Source organism: Coregonus lavaretus, assembly GCF_964263955.1.
Source record: "Coregonus lavaretus genome assembly, contig: HAP1_SCAFFOLD_6747, whole genome shotgun sequence".
In the NCBI taxonomy this organism is placed as follows: domain Eukaryota; kingdom Metazoa; phylum Chordata; class Actinopteri; order Salmoniformes; family Salmonidae; genus Coregonus; species Coregonus lavaretus.
The window spans coordinates 1-17,773 of NW_028163674.1; the positions used below are offsets into that span (position 1 = coordinate 1).

General features: G+C 45.1%; 1 protein-coding gene across 1 annotated transcript; it reads left to right on the forward strand.

The window, feature by feature from the left end:
- Positions 1-3,133: 3,133 nt before the first annotated feature.
- Positions 3,134-10,552, forward strand: LOC311117888 (uncharacterized protein). The gene is made up of 4 exons (XM_084192789.1): positions 3,134-3,358; positions 4,818-4,899; positions 8,900-8,998; positions 10,309-10,552. The coding sequence occupies exons 1-3, from the start codon at positions 3,199-3,201 to the stop codon at positions 8,976-8,978; spliced, it is 321 nt and encodes a 106-aa protein (XP_084048915.1). The 5' UTR covers positions 3,134-3,198; the 3' UTR covers positions 8,979-8,998; positions 10,309-10,552.
- Positions 10,553-17,773: the final 7,221 nt, after the last annotated feature.

Consider the following 17,773-nt stretch of genomic DNA (forward strand, 5'->3'; position numbering starts at 1 on the left):
CAGTAGAGAGGGATAAAACACCAGTGATTCTATAGACACTGCAGTAGAGGGGGATAAAACACCAGTGATTCTATAGACACTGCAGTAGAGGGGGATAAAACACCAGTGATTCTATAGACACTGTGGTAGAGGGGGATAAATCACCAGTGATTCTATAGACACTGCAGTAGAGGGGGATTAAACACCAGTGATTCTATAGACACTGTGGTAGAGGGGGATAAAACACCAGTGATTCTATAGACACTGCAGTAGAGGGATAAAACACCAGTGATTCTATAGACACTGTGGTAGAGGGGGATAAAACACCAGTGATTCTATAGACACTGCAGTAGAGGGGGATTAAACACCAGTGATATAGACACTGCAGTAGAGGGGGATAAAACACCAGTGATTCTATAGACACTGCAGTAGAGGGGGATAAAACACCAGTGATTCTATAGACACTGCAGTAGAGGGGGATAAAACACCAGTGATTCTATAGACACTGCAGTAGAGGGGATAAAACACCAGTGATTCTATAGACACTGCAGTAGAGGGGATAAAACACCAGTGATTCTATAGACACTGCAGTAGAGGGGATAAAACACCAGTGATTCTATAGACACTGCAGTAGAGGGGGATAAAACCACCAGTGATTCTATAGACACTGTGGTAGAGGGGGATAAAACACCAGTGATTCTATAGACACTGCAGTAGAGGGGGATAAAACACCAGTGATTCTATAGACACTGTGGTAGAGGGGGATAAAACACCAGTGATTCTATAGACACTGCAGTAGAGGGGGATAAAACACCAGTGATTCTATAGACACTGCAGTAGAGGGGGATAAAACACCAGTGATTCTATAGACACTGCAGTAGAGGGATAAAACACCAGTGATTCTATAGACACTGCAGTAGAGGGGGATAAAACACCAGTGATTCTATAGACACTGCAGTAGAGGGATAAAACACCAGTGATTCTATAGACACTGCAGTAGAGGGGGATAAAACACCAGTGATTCTATAGACACTGCAGTAGAGGGGGATAAAACACCAGTGATTCTATAGACACTGCAGTAGAGGGGGATAAAACACCAGTGATTCTATAGACACTGCAGTAGAGGGGGATAAAACACCAGTGATTCTATAGACACTGCAGTAGAGGGGATAAAACACCAGTGATTCTATAGACACTGCAGTAGAGGGGGATAAAACACCAGTGATTCTATAGACACTGCAGTAGAGGGGGATAAAACACCAGTGATTCTATAGACACTGCAGTAGAGGGGGATAAAACACCAGTGATTCTATAGACACTGCAGTAGAGGGGGATAAAACACCAGTGATTCTATAGACACTGCAGTAGAGGGGGATAAAACACCAGTGATTCTATAGACACTGTGGTAGAGGGGATAAAACACCAGTGATTCTATAGACACTGCAGTAGAGGGGGATAAAACACCAGTGATTCTATAGAAACTGCAGTAGAGGGGGATAAAACACCAGTGATTCTATAGACACTGCGGTAGAGGGGATAAAACACCAGTGATTCTATAGACACTGCGGTAGAGGGGGATAAAACACCAGTGATTCTATAGAAACTGCAGTAGAGGGGGATAAAACACCAGTGATTCTATAGACACTGCAGTAGAGGGGGATAAAACACCAGTGATTCTATAGACACTGTGGTAGAGGGGGATAAAACACCAGTGATTCTATAGACACTGCAGTAGAGGGGGATAAAACACCAGTGATTATATAGACACTGCAGTAGAGGGGGATAAAACACCAGTGATTCTATAGACACTGCAGTAGAGGGATAAAACACCAGTGATTCTATAGAAACTGCAGTAGAGGGGGATAAAACACCAGTGATTCTATAGACACTGCAGTAGAGGGGGATAAAACACCAGTGATTCTATAGACACTGTGGTAGAGGGGGATAAAACACCAGTGATTCTATAGACACTGTGGTAGAGGGGGATAAAACACCAGTGATTCTATAGACACTGCAGTAGAGGGGGATAAAACACCAGTGATTATATAGACACTGCAGTAGAGGGGGATAAAACACCAGTGATTCTATAGACACTGCAGTAGAGGGGGATAAAACACCAGTGATTCTATAGACACTGTGGTAGAGGGATAAAACACCAGTGATTTTATAGACACTGCAGTAGAGGGGGATAAAACACCAGTGATTCTATAGACACTGCAGTAGAGGGGGATAAAACACCAGTGATTCTATAGACACTGCAGTAGAGGGGGATAAAACACCAGTGATTCTATAGACACTGCAGTAGAGGGATAAAACACCAGTGATTCTATAGACACTGCAGTAGAGGGGGATAAAACACCAGTGATTCTATAGACACTGCAGTAGAGGGGGATAAAACACCAGTGATTCTATAGACACTGTGGTAGAGGGATAAAACACCAGTGATTTTATAGACACTGCAGTAGAGGGGGATAAAACACCAGTGATTCTATAGACACTGCAGTAGAGGGGGATAAAACACCAGTGATTCTATAGACACTGCAGTAGAGGGGGATAAAACACCAGTGATTCTATAGACACTGCGGTAGAGGGGGATAAAACACCAGTGATTCTATAGACACTGCAGTAGAGGGGGATAAAACACCAGTGATTCTATAGACACTGCAGTAGAGGGGGATAAAACACCAGTGATTCTATAGACACTGCAGTAGAGGGATAAAACACCAGTGATTCTATAGACTTCTATACTCTCTTTCTCTCCCTCTCTTATTCTGTCTCACTTGCGCTCTCCTGCGTTCTCTCATTATCTCTCTCATTATCTCTCTATATCTCTCTCTCATTATCTCTCTCATTATCTATCTCATTATCTATCTCATTATCTCTCATTATTGCTCTCTATCTCTCTCATTATGTCTTTCTATATATCTCTCATTATCTCTCTCTATAGCTCTCATTATCTCTCTCTATATCTCTCTCATTATCTCTCTCATTAGCTCTCTCTATATCTCTCCATCCCACCTGTACCACATGTTCTTCTCCTTTCTTCTCCCTCCCTCCCTCCTCTACCTACATGCTCTACTACTTCCTGGTTCTTTGGTGTTGTGCTGATCACACTTCCTGCTCTCTGTCTGTCTGTGTTTTACTGGTCTTTCAGGTAGATCTACTCCAAGGCTGTCCTCCCGTCCTACCAGTGCTGTGTCTCGCCCTGTCTCTGGCACCATGTCCCAACCCGTCTCCCGTCCTCTGTCTCGGGCGGCTCAGGAGATCCTGGACATCTGTCTAGTGGACCAGACGGACTGTGAGGACCCTGACCTGGAGCAGGACGTAGACACACAGGCTCTCAGCAGCCTGGCGGAGGAGTTCAGACTGATGGCTACAGGTACACACACACACATTAAATACTTTATTTGAATCCACCAATCAAATTTACAAAAAAAGGATCCAAACATTTCAAAGGTCCCTGTATGCATGGCACTCAAGGGTACAGAAAGTACCTCCTTCTCCAAACAGCTAGGCTGCCCACGACAGCTGAAACAGAGCAGTACCTAGCCAACTGCTTTGCCCTAGTTTTTTGTCAGGCCCGCAATCTCGAGGCCACGCACTGCTAGCCTGTGTACGTGGCCGAGACTGCCAAATAGCTCCACCAGCTTGCACCTCCACCCGAGGCTGTCCAAGCCACGAGGGGCTGGTACTGAAGCAGCTCATCAGCAAAGACCTGCTCCATGTAGCGTCAAATGAGCCGCCCACTTCCAAAATGAGCACCTCCCCCTGGCCTCCCCCCACAACAACAATATCTGGCGTATTTGGCACACAGGAAAACACATCATCATCATCACATCAGCTTCCCCTTACACAAGAATGTTTCTGCATGTGTGCTGTTGGTGAGACCACTTCTCTCAGCTCGCTGGCTATCAGGTCAACAAGGCGGTCATGTCTAGCAATGTACAAATCGTTCTATAAACAGCAGCCATTCACAACATGGACAATGGACTCCATTACATTTGACTCATGTAGAATACAAAATGGGTAATGTTTTGCAGGGTACCAGAGTGCTACATTATATTTTGTTGGTAGAACTTGCAGCCTCACCTTAACAGTAATGGTGAGAATGTCCTGGCCAACGGCAGCATTCTGGTACATGGAATGGGAGACAGAGTGGACAGCACAGTCCAGAGCAGTGAGGTTCCCCTGCAGCCTCAGGCCAGTCCAGTTTCCCCTGCAGCCTCAGGCCAGTCCAGTTTCCCCTGCAGCCTCAGGCCAGACCAGTTTCCCCTGCAGCCTCAGGCCAGTCCAGTTTCCCCTGCAGCCTCAGGCCAGTCCAGTTTCCCCTGCAGCCTCAGGCCAGTCCAGTTTCCCCTGCAGCCTCAGGCCAGTCCAGTTTCCCCTGCAGCCTCAGGCCAGTCCAGTTTCCCCTGCAGCCTCAGGCCAGTCCAGTTTCCCCTGCAGCCTCAGGCCAGTCCAGTTTCCCCTGCAGCCTCAGGCCAGTCCAGTGTTGCAGTAGCTGCATCCGTCTGATACCAATGAGTGTTGTCCTGGATGTAGGATGAGATGTTCCATCATGGGTGACAGAAGCCTCCACAACAACACCGCGATCTGCCACAACTGCATCAGAGGCTGTCACTGGCTCAGTTTGCATATCAGTCCGTGTCCACCTGAACACATACACACACACACACACACACACTGACCAGGATAGTGATAATAGTGGTAGGATATTGCTACTCTCATCATGTCTCTCCCAGACGTATGCTTCAGTGTGAATTAGTTTAGTTAGTTTTTGATGATGATGATGATGATGGTGGTGATGATGATATTGTCTTTGTTGTGATGCTTCCCAGATTCAGATCTGCCCCAGGTGTCCCCCTCTCCGGGGGGCGGAGCTGAAACAGAGGGGCGTGTCAGGAGGTGGGGCTCCCTCCGGTGGGTATATACTGTATATCCGTTTCCATGGGGACCAGACACTCATTAGCTGCAGCTCGTTAGAGATGGTGCCTCGTTAGCATTCTGCCTGCTGAATCATTAAAACAATGCATACACACTGCCCCTCCCCCTGCCCCAGTCATTAGTTAGTATGTGCGTGTGTGTGTTGCCTGTGGGCCTGTGAGCAGCATGTCTATGGCCAAGATCAAAACATAGGTCACTCTGTACATTCCTTCTCTTAAAACTATATTCTGCTGTCTGACCACTGTCATCAACCCAGAGGTTTGGCTTAGTTTACTCATATACAGAATAGCATTAGTAGTGTTTGTGTGTGTGTGTTGCTTTCTCTTTGAGTGTGTGTTTTTCCTGCATCTCTTCAGTGCCTATGTGATGGTTGTGTGTGTTAGGAAGAGGGCTCAGCATGGATGGCTCGTGTTCTTCCTTTTCTATTTGCTCTCTCTCTTTCTCTCTCTCTCTCTCCCTCCATCCTGTTGTTAGATGTTTAATCCCTCTCTTTTGTCCTCTCTATCCCTCGTTCCGTTGGTCACATTAAGTGTGTAATAGAAGGTCAGCGTGCAGAAAGGCTTTAGCATCGCCGGCATGTTCAGCGTGAGCCTATCCCTATCCTCCCCTCACCACTATTACATCTGTGTGTCTCTGTGTGTGTGCGTGTATGGACACTTCTATGTTTTTAGGTTCTTCGAGAATGTGTGTGTCCACATAAGTGATATGTTTATGTGTGTGTGTGTGTGTGTGTGAATAGAGGTTGTAATCTGCGCTCTAGGCTCTATGCTGAGTTGAAGTGCTGTGGCTCACACAGAGACGTGTAATAACAAGATTAAGATACACTACACTGTGTTCTCCTAAAACAGCGCCTTAAAGCCCTCAGCCACACACACACACTTTCCTGTTCTTCAGTTATCCACCCTCTCATTCTCTTTGTTTTACTTCCCCTTCTCTCTCTCTATCTCTCTCTCTCCCTCCCTCCCTCTCTCTCTCTCCCTCTCTCTCTCTCGCTGTCTCTCTGACTCTCTCTCTCTATGTCTCTGTCTCTCTCTCTCTCTCTCTCTCTCTCTGTCTCTCTCTCTCGCTATGTCTCTCTCTCTCTGTCTCTCCCCGTCTCTCTCTCTCTCACTCTCTTTCTATCTATCTACAGTTGAAGTCGGAAGTTTACATACACCTTAGCCAAATACATTTAAACTCAGTTTTTCACAATTCCTGACATTTAATCCTAGTAAGAATTCCCTGTTTTAGGTCAGTTAGGATCACCACTTTATTTTAAGAATGTGAAATGTCAGAATAATAGTAGAGAGTGATTTATTTCAGCTTTTATTTCTTTCAGCACATTCCCAGTGGGTCACAAGTTTGCATACACTCTTAGACAATTAGTATTTGGTAGCATTGCCTTTAAATTGTTTAACTTGGGTCAAACGTTTCGGGTAGCCTTCCACAAGCTTCCCACAATAAGTTGGGTGAATTTTGGCCCATTCCTCCTGACAGAGCTGGTGTAACTGAGTCAGGTTTATAGGCCTCCTTGCTCGCACACGCTTTTTCATTTCTGCCCACAAATGGTCTATAGGATTGAGGTCAGGGCTTTGTGATGGCCACTCTAATACCTTGACTTTGTTGTCCTTAAGCCATTTTGCCACAACTTTGGAAGTATGCTTGGGGTCATTGTCCATTTGGAAGACCCATTTGCGACCAAGCTTTAACTTCCTGACTGATGTCTTGAGATGTTGCTTCAATATATCCACATAATTTTCCTTCCTCATGATGCCATCTATTTTGTGAAGTGCACCAGTCCCTCCTGCAGCAAAGCACCCCCACAGCATGATGCTGCCACCCCTGTGCTTCACGGTTGGGATGGAGTTCTTCGGCTTGCAAGCAACCCCCTTTTTCCTCCAAACATAACGATGGTCATTATGGCCAAACAGTTCTATTGTTGTTTCATCAGACCAGAGGAAATTTCTCCAAAAAGTACGATCTTTGTCCCCATGTGCAGTTGCAAACCGTAGTCTGGCTTTTTTATGGCGGTTTTGGAGCAGTGGCTTATTCCTTGCTGAGCGGCCTTTCAGGTTATGTCGATATAGCACTTGTTTTACTGTGGATATAGATACTTTTGTACCTGTTTCCTCCAGCATCTTCACAAGGTCCTTTGCTGTTGTTCTGGGATTGATTTGCACTTTTCGCACCAAAGTACGTTCATCTCTAAGAGACAGAACGTGTCTCCTTCCTGAGCGGTATAACGGCTGCATGGTCCCATGGTGTTTATACTTGCATACTATTGTTTGTACAGATGAACGTGGTACCTTCAGGCGTTTGGAAATTGCTCCCAAGGATGAACCAGACTTGTGGAGGTCTACAATTTTTTTTCTGAGGTCTTGGCTGATTTCTTTTGATTTTCCCATGATGTCAAGCAAAGAGGCACTGAGTTTGAAGGTAGGCCTTGAAATACATCCACAGGTACACCTCCAATTGACTCAAATGATGTCAATTAGCCTCTCAGAAGCTTCTAAAGCCATAACATAATTTTCTGGAATTTTCCAAGCTGTTTAAAGGCACAGTCAACTTAGTGTATGTAAACTTCTGACCCACTGAAATTGTGATACAGTGAATTATAAGTGAAATAATCTGTCTGTAAACAATTGTTGGAAAAATTACTTGTGTCATGCACAAAGTAGATGTCCTGACCGACTTGCCAAAACTATAGTTTGTTACCAAGAAATTTGTGGAGTGGTTGAAAAACGAGTTTTAATGACTCCAACCTAAACTTCCGACTTCAACTGTATGTACAGTGTTGTAACAATATGCAAATAGTTAAAGTACAAAAAGGAAAATAAATAAACATATAAATATACTACAACTACAACAACAATATTAATGATTAATATTAATTAATCTCGCTCTCTCTCTCCCTTTAGACCACCTCAGGTCAAGTATCTCTCTCTCTCTCTCTCTCTCTCTCTCTCTCTCTCTCTCTCTCTCTCTCTCTCTCTCTCTCTCTCTCTCTCTCTCTCTCTCTCTCTCTCTCTCTCTCTCTCTCTCTCTCTCTCTCTCTCTCTCTCTCTCTCTCTCTCTCTCTCTCTCTCTCTCTCTCTCTCTCTCTCTCTCTCTCTCTCTTTCTTTCTATTCAATTCAAAGGGCTTTATTGGCATGGGAAACATATTTTCACATTGCCAAAGCAAGTGAAATAGATAATAAACAAAAGTAAATAAATAAACACAAAACAACAGTAAACATTACACTCACAAAGAATAAAGACATTTCAAATGTCATATTATGTATATATACAGTGTTGTAACAATGTGAAAATAGTTAAAGTACAAAAGGGAAAATAAATAAACATAAATATGGGTTGTATTTACAATGGTGTTTGTTCTTCACTGGTTGCCCTTTTTTTGTGGCAACAGGTCACACATCTTGCTGCTGTGATGGCACACTGTGGTTTTTCACCCAGTAGATAAGGGAGTTTATCAAAATTGGTTTTGTTTTCGAATTCTTTGTGGATCGCTGTAATCTGAGGGAAATATGTGTCTCTAATATGGTCATACATTTGGCAGGAGGTTTGGAAGTGCAGCTCAGTTTCCACCTCATTTTGTGGGCAGTGTGCACATAGCCTGTCTTCTCTTGAGAGCCAGGTCTGCCTACGGCGGCCTTTCTCAATAGCAAGGCTATGCTCACTGAGTCTGTACATAGTCAAAGCTTTCCTTAAATTTGGGTCAGTCACAGTATGAACGTGAACATGAAGGAGCTTAGTGCAGTATATATGAATATTGTGTAACCGTGACCAAGCTCATGTTTCATTCATGGCAAGACGGCTGTGCTGTGCACCGAGGCAGGCCACTGAGGCTGTTTCAACAGCTTCCAGGAAATCCTCCTCAACCCATTGGTTGCCCTTTGATCTGTCCCTCACTCTGATTGGTGCCTTTGATATTACTCTCTCTCCGATTGGTTATCTTTGATGTTCCACCCTCTCTGATTGGTCTCTTTGATATTGCAGGCTCGGAGCCAGGGAGTGTCATTCAGACGAGGAGGAGGACACTCTGAGAGACCAGCAGAGTGTCCTGTCACTTCCCTGACCCATCATACACTCAACATGGTAACACACACACACACACACACTCAACATGGTAATACACACACACACACACAGGACACACACACACTTCTCAGATCACACTCCAACAGACCTTCCAGAGTAAAGCAGCTTGGGCCAGTATGCTGAGTACAGCCTGGTCTGCACACTGTACCGGATGGGCTGAACCCTCATCATACAGGTCTTCAGTTCCTCTAATACAGGATGGGCTGAACACTCACTATACAGGCCTTCAGTTCCTCTGGTACCGGATGGGCTGAACACTCACTATACAGGCGGCAGGTAGCTTAGTGGGTAAGAGCGTTGTGCCAGTAACCGAAAGGTCGCTGGTTCTAATCCCCGAGCCGACTAGGTGAAAAATCTGTCGATGTGCCCTTGAGCAAGGCACTTAACCCTAATTGCTCCTGTAAGTCGCTCTGGATAAGAGCGTCTGCTAAATAAAAAAAATTATTATTAATTATTATTATTATTATTAATTATAAATTATTATTATAATTATTATTATTATTATAGTTCCTCTTGTACCGGATGGGCTGAACACTCACTATACAGGCCTTCAGTTCCTCTGGTACCGGATGGGCTGAACACTCACTATACAGGCCTTCAGTTCCTCTGGTACCGGATGGGCTGAACACTCACTATACAGGCCTTCAGTTCCTCTGGTACCGGATGGGCTGAACACTCACTATACAGGCCTTCAGTTCCTCTGGTACCGGATGGGCTGAACACTCACTATACAGGCCTTCAGTTCCTCTGGTACCGGATGGGCTGAACACTCACTATACAGGCCTTCAGTTCCTCTGGTACCGGATGGGCTGAACACTCACTATACAGGCCTTCAGTTCCTCTGGTACCGGATGGGCTGAACACTCACTATACAGGCCTTCAGTTCCTCTGGTACCGGATGGGCTGAACCCTCATCATTCAGGTCTTCAGTTCCTCTGGTACCGGATGGGCTGAACCCTCATCATTCAGGTCTTCAGTTCCTCTGGTACCGGATGGGCTGAACACTCACTATACAGGCCTTCAGTTCCTCTGGTACCGGATGGGCTGAACACTCACTATACAGGCCTTCAGTTCCTCTGGTACCGGATGGGCTGAACACTCACTATACAGGCCTTCAGTTCCTCTGGTACCGGATGGGCTGAACACTCACTATACAGGCCTTCAGTTCCTCTGGTACCGGATGGGCTGAACCCTCATCATTCAGGTCTTCAGTTCCTCTGGTACCGGATGGGCTGAACCCTCATCATTCAGGTCTTCAGTTCCTCTGCTTTTCTACTGAACACCAACTTTATACCTTTATTTTACAGATCACATAAGATCAACAGAAAGACAGATGTTGCTGTCATACTATATGTCACTACTTGTTGTAATAGTCTTCTGTTGAGAGTTGTATGTAAGTAAATAATGCTGTGATGCTTGAGATAACATGGTTAATCTGGGATGCTAATTTGATAGGACATTTTATTTGTAATCCTTTTGTTCAGAAAGGTTGAATATGATGATGTGCAGTGCTGTGGTATTGTAATAAAACGTTGAATCAAGAGGAGATGATTGGTTGATTGTAGGATACATTCATGCTTACATCTATGGATGCCTATCCTGTGGCCACTTTCCCCCACACACAAAACACATCACAGCAGTGGTTCTACAAAACGTGAAACAACAGTCCAGGTTTCGTAGCCCCACACAAACCTGTTCCCCCAGGCAGCCAAGCCAAACACAGCAGAGCATGTTCACCATACCAAAACCCAGCCAGATAGAGAGTAATTGGGATCAGGGGACCACCAGGCAGGTGGAGAATGTAACGGAATTGGGAAGAGGAAAGAGAAGAGTAAGGGAACGTAATGGAAAGGAGAGAGGATAGGTTCAAAGTCAAACTGGGAGAGAAGCACTACTCTCTGTTCCTCCACCTATCTCTCTCTTTACATACTGTACCTCTTTCTCTCCCTCCCCTACTTCTCTCTCTCCCTACCTCTTTCCCTCTCTCCCCCTGCTTATCTCTCTCTCCCTACCTCTTTCTCTCCCTCCCCTGCTTCTATCTCTCTCCCTACCTCTTTCCCTCCCTCCCCCTGCTTCTCTCTCTCTCCCTACCTCTTTCCCTCCCTGTCCCTCCCTCTCTCTCCCTACACATACACACATAGCTCTGGGGGCCTAGCAGAGCCACTGAGAGCCTCTGACAAATCAATACATCACTGTCATTGATTCTGTCTAATGAGAACCACTCCCCCCTCTCTCCTGTGTGCATTGGCGCGGTCCAAGTTAATGGTTAAGGCTGCGGAGGTCTCCATGTGCAGCGGCAGGGGGGAGAGGGTTAATAAGAGCCACCTGTCCAGCTGACACATTAGGACAGGTAAGGCAGAATGTAAATGCCTGGCCTTGGAAGAGGAGAGTCCTCTGTCATGAAAAGGTGTGTGTACGTGTGTATGTGTGTGCGCGTGTGCGCCTGCGTGCGTATGTGTACACAATCCTATGTGTGTGTGTGTGTGTGTGTGTGTGTGTGTGTGTGTGTGTGTGTGTGTGTGTGTGTGTGTGTGTGTGTGTGTGTGTGTGTGTGTGTGTGTGTGTGTGTGTGTGTGTGTGTGCGTGTGTGCGCGTGTGCGTGTGTGCGTGTTAAGAACTGCTTCCCTGCAGCTTATGTAGTTCTTTTAACCTGTTGGTCAGAATTTCAGCAACAACCGGCTGGTTGTTCATTCTATCGGTTGTTGCACCTGGACTGGATCTACAGAGAGAGAGGAGGAATAGTAATAAGAGAGATGGTAGGGGGAAAGGAGAAGAGCAGAGGGGAGCTGAATGAGAGAGAGGTATGAGGGGGGAGAAAGAGAGAGAGAGAGGGATGGAGATGGTAGGGGGAAAGGAGAAGAGCAGAGGGGAGCTGAATGAGAGAGAGGTATGAGGGGGGAGAAAGAGAGAGAGAGAGGGATGGAGATGGTAGGGGGAAAGGAGAAGAGCAGAGGGGAGCTGAATGGGAGAGAGGGATGAGAGGGGGAAAAAGAGAGAGGGAGAGAAAGAGAGAGGGAGAGAGAGGGATGAGAGATCTTATTAAAATATATATATATATATATATTGGCCAATAGTTACATCATTAAAAGCACAAACTTTACTAACAGTATAACGGACCTAGAAAGTTAGAACAAACCCCCCTCCTCGTCCACTGGCTTGCAAAGTATTCAACCTCCTTGGCATTTTTCCTATTTTGTAGCCTTACAACCTGGAATTAAAATGGATTTTGGGGGGGTTTGTATCATTTGATTTACACAACATGCCTACCACTTTGAAGATGAAGATGCAAAATATTTTTTGTGTGTGAAACAATCAAGAAATAAGACAAAGAAACAGAAAACTTGAGCGTGCATAACTATTCACCCCCCCCCCCCCCCCCCCCAAAGTCAATACTTTGTAGAGCCACCTTTTGCAGCAATTACAGCTGCACGTCTCTTGGGGTATGTCTCTTTAAGTTTGGCACATCTAGCCACTGGGATCTTTGCCCATTCTTCAAGGCAAAACTGCTTCAGCTCCTTCAAGTTGGATGGGTTCCGCTGGTGTACAGCAATCTTTAAGTCATACCACAGATTCTCAATTGGATTGAGGTCTGGGCTTTGACTAGGCCATTCCAAGACATTTAAATGTTTCCCCTTAAACCACTTGAGTGTTGCTTTAGCAGTATGCTTAGGGTCATTGTCCTGCTGGAAGGTGAACCTCCATCCCAGTCTCAAATCTCTGGAAGACTGAAACAGGTTTCCCTCAGGAATTTCCCTGTATTTAGCGCCATCCATCATTCCTTCAATTCTGACCAGTTTCCCAGTCACTGCCGATGAAAACCATCCCCACAGCATGATGCTGCCACCACCATGCTTCACTGTGGGGATGGTGTTCTCGGGGTGATGAGAGGTGTTGGGTTTGCGCCAGACATAGCGTTTTCCTTGATGGCCAAAAAGCTCCCACATGGCTTTTGGCGAACACCAAACGTGTTCGCTTATTTTTTTCTTTAAGCAATGTATTTTTTCTGGCCACTCTTCAATCTCCGCTGTGGAGCTTTGCAGCTCCTTCAGGGTTATCTTTCGTCTCTTTGTTGCCTCTCTGATTAATGCCCTCCTTGCCTGGTCTGTGAGTTTTGGTGGGCGGCCCTCTCTTGGCATGTTTATTGTGGTGCCATATTCTTTCCATTTTTTAATAATGGATTTAATGGTGCTCCGTGGGATGTTCAAAGTTTTGGATATTTTGTTATAACCCAACCCTGATCTGTACTTCTCCACAACTTTTTCCTTGACCTGTTTGGAGAGCTCCTTAGTCTTCATGGTGCCGCTTGCTTGGTGGTGCCCCTTGCATAGTGGTGTTGCAGACTCTGGGGCCTTTCAGAACAGGTGTATATATACTGAGATCATGTAACACTTAGATTGCACACAGGTGGACTTTATTTAACTAATTATGTGACTTCTGAATGTAATTGGTTGCACCAGATCTTATTTAGGGGCTTCATAGCAAAGGGGGTGAATGCATATGCACGCACCACTTTTCCGTTATTTATTTTATATAATTTTTTGAAAAAAGTTATTTTTTTCATTTCACTTCACCAATTTTGACTATTTTGTGTATATCCATTACATGAAATCCAAATAAAAATCCATTTAAATTACAGGTTGTAATGCAACAAAATAGGAAAAACACCAAGGGGGATGAATACTTTTGCAAGGCACTGTAGAACCCCCCTGGAGCCCTACACCCCTACAAAGTCCCCCAGACGGTCCACCATTCCCCCATATACATGCTCCAGTGTGAGCTGAGCCCTCAGAGAGAGAGAGAGAGAGAGAGGGATGGAGATGGTAGGGGGGATAAGGGGGAGAGCAGAGGGGAATATCCGCGTAACACCAGTCCAGCAGACGCTAATGATGAACACGGGAATATTAGCGCAACATTTGCTCTTCTCTTCTTTTCCCACTGTTTTTCTTCTCTCTCTTCTGGCCTTAATGAGGAGCACCTGTTACCGCTCCTCTTTAAACAGCTACTGTTCGGGCCCCATTAGACCCACATCACTCTACTGTGTGTGTGTGTGTGTGTGTGTGTGTGTGTGTGTGTGTGTGTGTGTGTGTGTGTGTGTGTGTGTGTGTGTGTGTGTGTGTGTGTGTGTGTGTGTGTCTCCTTCCTTCCTCAGTGTATGAAGGTGTATGTGTTGTGTATTCAAATGTGTGTGTGTGTATGCCTGCAGGCATGTGTGTGTGTGTGTGTGTGTCTCCCTCCCCTCCCTCGCTCCTCTCTGCACTAAGTCTGGTCCTCAGACGATGTTCTTCATTAGCTGGGCTGGTGATGATGATGAATGGTGTGTTAGATGCAGAACTATGAGCCTCTCTCATGAACCAACACAGCCAGAAACACCTGGTGTGATATTAGATAACAATCACATTATCTGTCTCTGTCTCTCTGACCTTACTCAGTGAGTGTCTCTCCCTCTCCACCTCCCTAACGTATTCCCCCATCTCTCTGAGACTCTGTAGCTGTGTGTGTGACTGCTTGTGTTGAGTGATTAATGGATTGTTTGTTTTGTTTGCGTGACTACACCCCTTCTCATATCCCCCTAATTAATGACATTTCTGCTGATGTGACCCAGCCTCAGTAGGATACCAACGCCTGAGATGCTGATTTGGGGGGTTATTTTGGTTCTTAGTTGCCAGTTAGGCTGATGTTGTAGAATAGTTTGATAAATGCATCCAACCGAACTTTTAGATGATGGGTGTAATCGCAACGCACTTTCAGACTTAAAACCAGTCCTGTGTGTGTGTGTGTGTGTGTGTGTGTGTGTGTGTGTGTGTGTGCATTTGTTATTTTGCTTTTCTTCACTCCAAACTTTATGGATGTGATGTGTGAAGGACACTGTGACAAAGCTGTCTTTTGTCCCTCCATCTCTCCCCCTCCCACTCCTCCTCCTCCTCCTCCTCTTCCCTCTCCTCCTCCTCCCTCTCCTCCTCCTCCTCCTCCTCCTCCTCCTCCTCCTCCTCCTCCTCCTCCTCTTCCCTCCATCCGTGGCTCCATGGTTTTAATCAGCCATGAGGTGATTGCAGTGGGATTAGAGGGCTTCTGCTGCAGCTCACAGCCATGAACTCTCACAAATAAAACACTCCTGTATCCCCCGTAGGAACACAGGTAAAATGCTCTGCGACAACACACACACACATACACACACACACACACACTGCTTCCACCGCGTTGTATGTACAATTTCAAAATTGTACGTTTGGAGAAAAGTGCAAAAACATCTAATTCTGCAGTGAGACTGTGAGTGCTTGTTGCACATGCACACACACACACACACACACACACACACACACACACACACCAACCTCGATGGCATCATCACTTTTATACAATGGATTACCAACATATTAAAATAATGATTGACATTTTTAAAAAAGTTTGATGTTTTTATTCATACTATTTCATCCTTCCACGAGATATAGTCCCGACACTAATCTAGGGTTGCTACCCAAGCTGGCTGGTCGTTCATTCTATCAGTTAGGATGGCAGAGACACGTCCCAGCCTTGAAGTCCTTTTATTTTATATCTATGGACATGACCCAATCATTCATTCTAAATGTTCAGTTGCCAGAGAAGTATTTTTGTTCTGTATCTATGGTTGTTCGTTGGAATGGTTCCGTTGCCATGTTGCCTGACAACGTTCTTATCCCTTGCTTGCTTACTACAGGTAGCCAACTACGGCTAACACAGGCACGACAAACAGTGCAGCCAGAAAAACAAACAGCAAAAGTAGTTGTTTTCTAATGACATTCATCTGGATATATCCATAACAATGAGCTAATAATGCGTGATTTTGCCTGGCATAAAAGATTTTTATCTCTCGTCAAGACACTGTTCAGACAAAAGAAAGACAAGCCATAACATTAATTTGAACCTATTTTAATCAATGAAACTATACATTATCTTTGTTATCCGCCACAGCTGAGATAGCTAGCTAGTTATTGTATGTCACATGTACAGTGGGGGAAAAAAGTATTTAGTCAGCCACCAATTGTGCAAGTTCTCCCACTTAAAAAGATGAGAGAGGCCTGTAACTTTCATCATAGGTACACGTCAACTATGACAGACAAATTGAGAGAAAAAAATCCAGAAAATCACATTGTAGGATTTTTTATGAATTTATTTGCAAATTATGGTGGAAAATAAGTATTTGGTCACCTACAAACAAGCAAGATTTCTGGCTCTCACAGACCTGTAACTTCTTCTTTAAGAGGCTCCTCTGTCCTCCACTCGTTACCTGTATTAATGGCACCTGTTTGAACTTGTTATCAGTATAAAAGACACCTGTCCACAACCTCAAACAGTCACACTCCAAACTCCACTATGGCCAAGACCAAAGAGCTGTCAAAGGACACCAGAAACAAAATTGTAGACCTGCACCAGGCTGGGAAGACTGAATCTGCAATAGGTAAGCAGCTTGGTTTGAAGAAATCAACTGTGGGAGCAATTATTAGGAAATGGAAGACATACAAGACCACTGATAATCTCCCTCGATCTGGGGCTCCACGCAAGATCTCACCCCGTGGGATCAAAATGATCACAAGAACGGTGAGCAAAAATCCCAGAACCACACGGGGGGACCTAGTGAATGACCTGCAGAGAGCTGGGACCAAAGTAACAAAGCCTACCATCAGTAACACACTATGCCGCCAGGGACTCAAATCCTGCAGTGCCAGACGTGTCCCCCTGCTTAAGCCAGTACATGTCCAGGCCCGTCTGAAGTTTGCTAGAGTGCATATGGATGATCCAGACGAGGATTGGGAGAATGTCATATGGTCAAATGAAACCAAAATAGAACTTTTTGGTAAAACCTCAACTCGTCGTGTTTGGAGGACAAAGAATGCTGAGTTGCATCCAAAGAACACCATACCTACTGTGAAGCATGGGGGTGGAAACATCATGCTTTGGGGCTGTTTTTCTGCAAAGGGACCAGGACGACTGATCTGTGTAAAGGAAAGAATGAATGGGGCCATGTATCGTGAGATTTTGAGTGAAAACCTCCTTCCATCAGCAAGGGCATTGAAGATGAAACGTGGCTGGGTCTTTCAGCATGACAATGATCCCAAACACACCGCCCGGGCAACGAAGGAGTGGCTTCGTAAGAAGCATTTCAAGGTCCTGGAGTGGCCTAGCCAGTCTCCAGATCTCAACCCCATAGAAAATCTTTGGAGGGAGTTGAAAGTCCGCCGTGTTGCCCAGCGACAGCCCCAAAACATCACTGCTCTAGAGGAGATCTGCATGGAGGAATGGGCCAAAATACCAGCAACAGTGTGTGAAAACCTTGTGAAGACTTACAGAAAACGTTTGACCTGTGTCATTGCCAACAAAGGGTATATAACAAAGTATTGAGAAACTTTTGTTATTGACCAAATACTTATTTTCCACCATAATTTGCAAATAAATTCATAAAAAATCCTACAATGTGATTTTCTGGATTTTTTTTCTCATTTTGTCTGTCATAGTTGACGTGTACCTATGATGAAAATTACAGGCCTCTCTCATCTTTTTAAGTGGGAGAACTTGCACAATTGGTGGCTGACTAAATAAAAATTTTCCCCACTGTATCTGTATATTGCCCTGGATAGTGCAGTGGTTTAAATATCTGTCAGAGTCTGTGTTACTAGTACTGCTGCCTTGCTTCAGCCTTGTGGGTGTTGATGGTGCTGCACTGTTCTCTTTGTTTTCGGCCAGGATGTTGCTCCAGTGTTTTCTCTCCATCAGTGAGGGACGTCAGTAGCTAAGGAG